Raw genomic sequence first — 8,534 nt, 5'->3', positions numbered from 1 at the left:
TTTAGATGCCATCTTCTCGGAAGTGCAGGGAAAAACACCCGCCGATGAATTACATCAAGACCACTTTGATTTCTGGCATGTGAAGATATTAGAAATGATTTTCTATGTCTTATCACCATGTGGCCAGAGCATGCTTCTGTAATATAAAAACAAACAAAAAACATTTAGTTAAAAAAAAAAGGAAGAGGTAAAACAGCAATCCTGAAATAAATACACTGAGATTTCTGGGGTGTGATTGGTTTTCTTGAGTTCTTTTTTTTTCATAATAAATTCTACACAGCTGGAACAAAATAAAAAGATACATCAACACACAACAGAGGTCACAAACAGTGTAGCACAAAATATACAGTATACAGTTTAGAGAAGGAGCGAAGTAAAGCACTGAGAACGTCCCATTAAAAAAGCATCTGGAAAAAAAACCTCACTTCTCTTAGCAATTGGAAAAGCAAGTGAGAAAGAAAACTCAGTAGTTCCAAAATAAAGAATCCCATTTCTAGAAAAACAACCTTTACACCACATTTTTTTTTTAATATATATATAGCAAGTCAAAAAAACAATTCTCCACGTTCACTTATCTATCTACCTTGACTTGCCGTCACAGGCTTGCTAACAGTCAGTATGTTTATGGCAAGATCAGCAGACAGACATTAAAAAAAATAAAAACAAAATGAGCCTAGCGGGCACAGATAGTGGTTTGAGGTGACCTGTCTTTTACGAAAAAAAATAAAATCAAGGCCATTCCAGTGTACAACAAAGTAGAAGGGTACATCAACCCGCTATCAAACCTTTTTGGCCTACTGACAGTGAAAAGGAGAAACGAAAAACATGACAGGATCGCGTACCTAAACACAGAAAACACTCCTGCTGTGACACTCAAAAGCTTTCTTTTGGTAAAAAATGAAAAGTACATCTCATACTCCCAACAGTAACAAAAAAAAAAACAACCAAACACAGATCTCTCCCACACTTTCTATTCCCTGCTTATTTTAAACTAGAGTGAACCTGTGCCAGTGATTTTTGCAAACAGGTGAATCTGAAACTCCTCACAGCCCCATTTTGTCGTCATGGGAAGAGGCAGCAGGCTACAGTTTAAGATTGTCCACCATTTCCCCAAATGTCACCAATTTTTGGCCAGAGCTGCTGTGAGCTGTGCTAGCAAGTGAATGAAGTTGTTCCAAACATTGGAGTCTTGACCTTTGTACTCAACTCCAGGCTTTATTCTGGAGTAGAGAGCAGAAAGGCTGTGAGACACTATAGGAAATAGTAGCAGCTTGGGAACCACAAAAGCCTCGGACTCCAAGTGCTTGATTCATCGCGCACGGCACTCTGCCGGCTTGATGGACGGGATGATAAGCATTTGAATTTACAGAGAAAACAGGAGAGCAATGAAAAACAAATTAATAATCGGCACGCTGGCACTGTATACATGCGTGCTGGAAATGGTGAGAACAAATTTGTACAACTAGCTTGTTTGTATGGCGACTTTTTTAAAGATGGATTAAAAAAGGGCAGGCAATTATTATTAAATGTCAGGGCTGTTTCCACTGAAAGCTAATGAGATACTGGATGAAACAATATAAACATTCACTGGTGGCAAATATGCAATTAAACAAAAAGAAATAAAGCAAACGCAGAATTTTTTTGAGAAAAAAAAAAAAAAATGTTACAGCCAAAAAGTGTGCTTTCAGATTAAATGCTGCAAGGATAAATCATTACTTGTTATTTAGGTGAATCTAACAGAGTAACAGTCTCTCTTAATTTTATTTCCTCAATTTTATGAGCAGGAAAGGAAAGAATTTAAGTGCAGACTCCAAAAGCAGAAAAGATGCTCAGTGTTAAATGCACACACAAACACACACAGTGGCTTAATGGCGTTTTGTGTTTCATTTGGGGTAGATTAGAAAGATTCCACCACTGTGCTTGATTTGTGCCGGTCACTGTACGCTTCTACTCTGCGGAGGAGTCGAACAAAGATGCGATTGGTGAAAGAAGCCATGATAAAGTCACCCCAGTCTTGTCACATTATGATTTTGCACATGGTGTGGTTTTGGAACCTGTCGTAGAGCCAGATGGATGGAGTTTTGTGAGAAAGCTAGCTCTAAAAAAAAAAAAGGAAGGAAAAGTAATTCCAACCGACTGGTCTACTCCAGGTTAGAAAACAAACATAACCAGTGCTGACACGGTGCGCACCCGAGATCCCCAAAATAAAGCCACCTTCCTGCTCCGCCTCTTATTGTAGTCAATAAAAGTTAGCCCTGCTGTCTGCACTGATGTCCTCTTCCCTTCATCAGCTGTTTTCATCTTCTGGTTTCATCACTGTCAGAAAGAGAGAGAGAAAGACACACAAGCAGACAAAGATCAGTAACATTATGCACAACAGTTTTGTCCCTTTATACAAACAGAACAAATGTGTATTTGCAGTTCGTATATGCCTCAAAGAAAACGGAGTGAAAAATAGTTATTAACTTTACAATGAATGTAAATCTGTTCAGTTTACATTCATAGCTAATTAACTGCAAGCATGTGATTTTAGATGAGAGAAGAATAATTCCATTAACATCAACATTCAGTTGTTACTGGACATATAAAATGGCGTTGTCTGGTGCTTGCATACAGAGGGTTTTCCCTTTACAACACACCAACGTGTCAAAATTGGTATCAAACCAAATGCTAATACACATCTCCATAAATTTGCTGCAACTGAATATGAAATTACAGTGGAATTGCCAGCAATTATAAAGTGCTCCAAGCACTCCTACGCCACTCTGGGCGAAAGCCAAGCCGGACCCAGACGGGCGTCACCACACCTGTCAAACACAGTGCTGCACAGACCTTTGACCTCTCAGGTTCCTATTCCTAATACCCTTACGCTCACAGAGACAGACACTTGGCTAAAGTTTGGTTAAAAATCAGTAACGTTAAAGTATAAGTGACATTAAAAGCTGAGCTGGCCAGATTGTATACATTTTGATCATGCAGGAAATGCACAATCCATAAAATCCATAGGTAAATACATTACTTACAGGAATCTTTATACCTATATGAAGTACAGTTATTGCTAAATAGGATGTTATATCATTGACATATCTTCTACAGCTGGTAATATCCACTCAGCGGCCACTTTATTAGGTACACCTTGCTAGTAAAAAGGTTGGACCCTTTTACCTTCAGAACAGTTGTCATTCTTGGTGGCATACTTTCAACAAGGTGTTCCTCAGAGCATCACACAGTTGCAGATTTGTCGGCTGCACAACTATGATGCACATCCCAAAGGTGGAGTACAGTGAACTCACTGTCATGTTCAAGATATGGATATTTTCTCTTTTTCAGACCATTCTCTATAAACCCTAGAGATGGTTGTGTGTGAAAATCCCAGTAGATCATCAGTTTCTGAAATACTCAGACCAGCCCGTCTGACACCAACAACCATACCATGTTCAAAGTCACTTAAATCCCCTTTCTTCTCCATTCTAATGCTCAGTTTGAACTTCAGCAAGTTGTCTCGATCACCTCTACATGTCCAAATGCATTGAATTGCAGCCATGTGATTTGCTGATTAACTATTCGTGTTAACAAGCAATTGAACAGGTGTACCTAATAAAGTGAGTGTATAGCTGTGCACATTGTACGACGGTTACTTCGCTTGACAAAGTAAGAGAATCATCCTCATAAATATTCTGTCAAATGCAGCAGTGAAGATTTACTTTCAGAATAAAAGTCTCTGTGGTTTGGCTGCAGCCTTCGCTGGGCTGATATTTCTTAATGACATATCCAGAAAGAAATATCACTTGATTGCACACGGTCAGACAGGCTTTTACATCTTCTCGTTATATCCATTTCAAAAGCGAAGCAAAAGTGCGTGTGCAATCTCCCCGCAGCTCTGGAAATGTCATCCAGTTTTCTGTCAGATGTTTCAGAAAACCACATAGAACAAGGCTCGCCTAAACTGGCCTTCAAATTCTAGTCAAATATGCCACCGCCGTAAATTCTTATGATGTTTTACATTTCAGATGACATTTTCAGATGACTCCCTACAGCTGTCACAGTCCATCATATGAGTTGGAGGGACCGCTTTCACAAACCGTCTTTCTTTGAAGTTAAACTGACTTTGGACGCAAAGTCAGTATGACTGAGGTGTCTGAGGATAACTCTGGTGACGGTTTTGCTCATGTTCTTGTCAAACTACGATGAAGGATTTTTTGTCTGCAAGTAAATGTCTGCAGGACCTTCCTCAGCCTTCTGACGATGTGATAAATCTAAAGTGAACTACTTGGAGGTAACTACTGTTAAGTAGCTGAACATACTCTCACTGGAAGAAATCTTTGCGTCTCCTGTGATAAGGGACTGCATTTCACGCGTCACAGCAAGTCACTGACTAAACAGAACATTAATTTCTGTGTGAGAAGTAAACAAAGAGCAAAGGCTTTGTTTTTCTTCACTGTGCAGAACTGGCCTTGACTCGGAATGAAATATGCATAAGCAATCTGTTAAGTGTTGCCCTACAATCACCATCTGAGGTTTATTGCTACCAAAATTCAGATCTGTGACCTCCATTGTCATTGGCCTAACCTGTTCTGTGGATGGCTTTTTGTGGAGTAGACCAGCCTCTTCATTGGCCTTGTCCGTCTTCATTTCCACCACAATGTCATTGTTCACGTCTCCGCTGGCCCTGGACAGAGACAGAATGGAAAAATCTTTCTTTGAAATTCAGAGATGAAACCAGTGACTGAAGAGTGTCTCAGGGATGACTATTTGCCAACTAATGGATCAAGAGATGACTGGAGCTTTGTGGTAGCTGCTGTGAGCTTCAGTTTCCTATTTAATGATCAGAAAACAAACAGACTGGTTTGTTACATGCGGTGTGTGAATGTAGACCAGAGTTAGAGAAATGTTGCCTTCAGACAGAATAATGTTTACTATGTCTTGAGGAAAGTTCATATGAAAGGCCCCCTTTTTGTTGTACTCACAACTTTGTAAGTAAAACATTTCCAAGCTGTTGTGATGGTTATTTTTTAGTCTGAGATAAATAGTGATATTCCAAATAACCTTGGCCTTTCATTTTTCTGGGTTCTTAGCTCTCTAAACTATTCTAGACAGCAATAATTGCAGCTTTACAGCGTGCAGTGTTAGCCTGACTTACAGCTGATGTTACCAGTGAACAGCAAATACTCTGTGTACATGACTTCACAGGCTGCAGAGTTGCATTTGAAGGCAGCTCTCCAGCTTTAAAAGCCTCTTTCTTATGTAATTTAATTTGGGTGCTGTTGGAAAAACTGTTATATTTTTTCACAATCCCACATCCCTTAATTTCTCTGGACACTGCTATGTATTTATCCATTATACTTCATCCTTTTGCACGATGTTGGAAAAATAAAATAAAATAGTGTTTGTTATCCATCGTTTTCTCGAAAAGCAACATGTTGTTAGTGGTTACCAAGTCACATCCAGAAGAAATATGCCAATATTTATCCCATCTGGTGCCCCATCCCTTCGCTCCCTCGCCCCTACTTACACTTCTTTCTTGTTCTCCTTGCTGCACGGCATCTTGTTCTTCTTGTTTACGAAGTAGATGAGGGCAACAAGCAGCAGGAGCAGCAGAACGCACACCACCACGGCTATCACCACCCCACTGGAGCCTCCCTGCTGCTTGTCAGCTACAGCGGCGCAATGGAGGGACACATGGAGGGAAGGGTGGATGGAGGGTGGAACAGTGTGGGGAAATGTGAAGGAAGGAGGGGGTCGTTGAAGGGAGGCATGAAGGGTTGATCACAGGGGGGGAGGTGGGAAGATTGGAATTTTTTTGATTCACAGGGGCCAGTGTTAGGAAGGGAGGCAAAATCAGGGGTATTTGATTTGAGGGGTGGGAAAGGAGGAAGGAGAATGATTCCATTTGGGGGAGTTGGGGGAGGGAGAAAAAGAGAGGATGCAGAGGGAGAGGACGGTGATGGATGGATGGATGGATGGGTTGGAGAGGATAAGGGGCAGGGGTTGGAATGTGAGGTTAGTCTAATTTTTGAATGCAATGGCTGAAATGTGATGGGACCCGGTAAGAGGGCCTGTATGCTCACAGATAAAACAGCTGACCAGAGCAAGAAAACAACACTGAACATACTCACCCATCCACCTACACTTGTATTACTGTACCTGTGAGGACATGCTGCTATGCTAAGTCTCTACAAACTGACACTGCTCTATATAAAACAATGGCGTACTTGCATTAAGAGTTTCTTTTAAAACACTCAATGCATGATATTATTAATTAATATAATATTTGACATTTGTCACATTTTTTTTATGGCCATTAATAATACCTATTTCCATCTGGATAGCTGGTGTCCTTTCCTGGTGTCCTAGGAAATATGTGTCTCAAACAGCATGTCTAAAGCTCATTATTTCTTTAATAGTTTTTCAGGGCGTTATATGATGGACTGTTTCTTGGCTGGAAGCGCTGACTTCCTTGGGCTTTCATCTGGTTGCCTGGAAACGTCACAGTGATGACAAGACTCCAGGAGAACTTTTACTTCTCTTGGTGCTTAAACTGGCACCAGTAAGGCTGAGATCAACTTTACCGCCATGCTATGAGCATGGAGTCCTGTCATATGCTGTAAATAAATGGCTATTTGGACAGAGATGCATCTGCAACATTTTCACCAAAATAATTCACTTGAACCAGAATATACACTGCCAATACTGTGCCAGGTCAACCTTGTGCTGTTCTTCATTTTTATTTATTTATTTTTTTTAGTTGTTCCTAAATAGTTGTTGTGTGTGTGTCTGTGTCAGGCTGCATGCTACTGGGGGTGGCTGCTGCCATCCAGGAGTGTCATTGCTGTGGGGTGGGGGTGTCTGGTCTGGTCTAGGTGGGTTCTACATGTCTAACACAAATGCCAGGTCCAAAAGTTTCCCAGCAGAACATTGGAGTCACAAGATGACCAATGTCATTCACTTCTCCTGTCAGTGGTCATAATGGTATGGCTGACCTGTGTATATCATCAGGACCTCCACAGGAAATATTAATTTGGGGACACAGTACTGTCTAAAAGTAAACACATCAACTTTTCTTCCATGTAAGGCTTGACTTTAAAAGATGGGTAAGTTTGTCAGTTTTCTAACATTTCTAGACCAAATTATACTTTTCATGATTTCATGGGAAAATATTTAACTGATTAATCCAAATGGAGAATAATAATTTTTTCCTTTATAAAGTGTCACTTTCTTTTTTTTCCCTGAAAGCCTGTCCTCTCAAATACTGTAATACAAGTACAGATACACAAAAAAACATTTTTAAACACAAATACGTCAACTCGTGTGTGTACACAGACATCAATACACACACGCTAACTTACAGTTCTAGACGAACACCATACACATGTCAGTAGGGTTAGCAATACAGACCTGACTTTAGCACAGGGTTTCCAGAGAGCAGCACTTTGAAAGAAAGAGAGTTTCTCAGTCCAATAGCATAGCAAAGCCACAACCACAGCACACACCATTACGAGCATACGCACGAACAAGCTAAGGTTACTCAATCTACACACAGAAAAACTGGCGAGTGGAAATGACAAAAAGGAAAAAGCCAGAAACAAGAAGGCAGTTGGAAAGAAGAGGTGACCAAAAAGACACAGTAAAGAAATAAAGAGAGGAATGGAAGGAATAGAATAGAATAGAATCCTTTATTGTCCCCAAGGGTCCACAAAAACTTTTAGTAGCATCCACAAAATATAGGACAGACATCATACAAAGGTGACGAGAGAAGAAGAAGAAGAAGAAGAAGAAGAAGAACAATATACAATATCCACAGTGTTCGGTAGTAATAGGGAAAATATACAAGATTACAGTACAGCAGAGGAAAGTGTATGTGTCTGTGTGTGTGTGTGTGTGTGTGTGTGTGTGTGTGTGTGCAAGTGTGTGTGTGTGTATGTGTGTATGTATGCGTGTTTGTATGATGGAAGGGCTGGGGCAAGAGGAGGAGATGGATGGAGGGGAGGTTTTCTAAATTACAGGGTCTGTACAACAAAGAGTCCTGAGAGTAGAAGAGAGGAGAGGAGGAGAAGGATGGAAGGCTCTACCTTCAGCTGAGTTGTCAATTGCTGCAAGAGAGGAGAACAAAAAGAAGGAAGGGTTCAAGTTATGGTGCTGCAAAACGGACTGGGTAGCGCCAGCTATTTGCTAACTCCATTTTTGTACCATTTAAATCTAAGAATAATCTTAATAACAGCTTTAGCGATACATCAGTTGGTTGAAACCTTTGTAAACAGTGAGTGACTGCAGCATGCTGTAGCTATGAAACAGTACAGTTTGACTTTAGAGTACTTGGAAATATTAAAAAGTCATGTTATTGAAAAACTTTAAAAGCATTTACTCTCAGGTTATCGGCGTAACAGTGGCTTAACTACACGCATGCAAGTTTTTCCTACATTTGGTCACAGGAGAATGGCCCCTGAAATGACTCTTTAGTACCATTTATGTGTGGTGGGAAGTAACATAAGGACGGGCAGCTTTAGCAGGGTAAGTCTCAAGCATTATCTGCCCAA

At 40.4% G+C, this 8,534-nt stretch overlaps 1 protein-coding gene across 2 annotated transcripts in view; it reads right to left on the bottom strand.

The window, feature by feature from the left end:
• Positions 1 to 230: 230 nt before the first annotated feature.
• bcam (basal cell adhesion molecule (Lutheran blood group)) overlaps positions 231 to 8,534 on the bottom strand; it is a 47,583-nt gene continuing 39,279 nt past the window's right edge. The window contains exons 13-17 of one of the 2 annotated variants that reach the window (XM_047598281.1): positions 8,070 to 8,090; positions 7,396 to 7,428; positions 5,513 to 5,654; positions 4,570 to 4,669; positions 231 to 2,316 (exon numbers count right to left, since the gene is read on the bottom strand). In XM_047598281.1, coding sequence (XP_047454237.1) covers positions 2,314 to 2,316; positions 4,570 to 4,669; positions 5,513 to 5,654; positions 7,396 to 7,428; positions 8,070 to 8,090 — 299 coding nt within the window. In that variant the 3' untranslated portion in view covers positions 231 to 2,313. The remainder of the gene's footprint in view (positions 2,317 to 4,569; positions 4,670 to 5,512; positions 5,655 to 7,395; positions 7,429 to 8,069; positions 8,091 to 8,534) is intronic. The other variant, XM_047598282.1, reaches the window with a different exon arrangement.

Source organism: Mugil cephalus, chromosome 11 (assembly GCF_022458985.1).
Source record: "Mugil cephalus isolate CIBA_MC_2020 chromosome 11, CIBA_Mcephalus_1.1, whole genome shotgun sequence".
Classification (NCBI taxonomy): Eukaryota; Metazoa; Chordata; class Actinopteri; order Mugiliformes; family Mugilidae; genus Mugil; species Mugil cephalus.
This window is presented reverse-complemented; position numbering and strand designations above follow the sequence as displayed.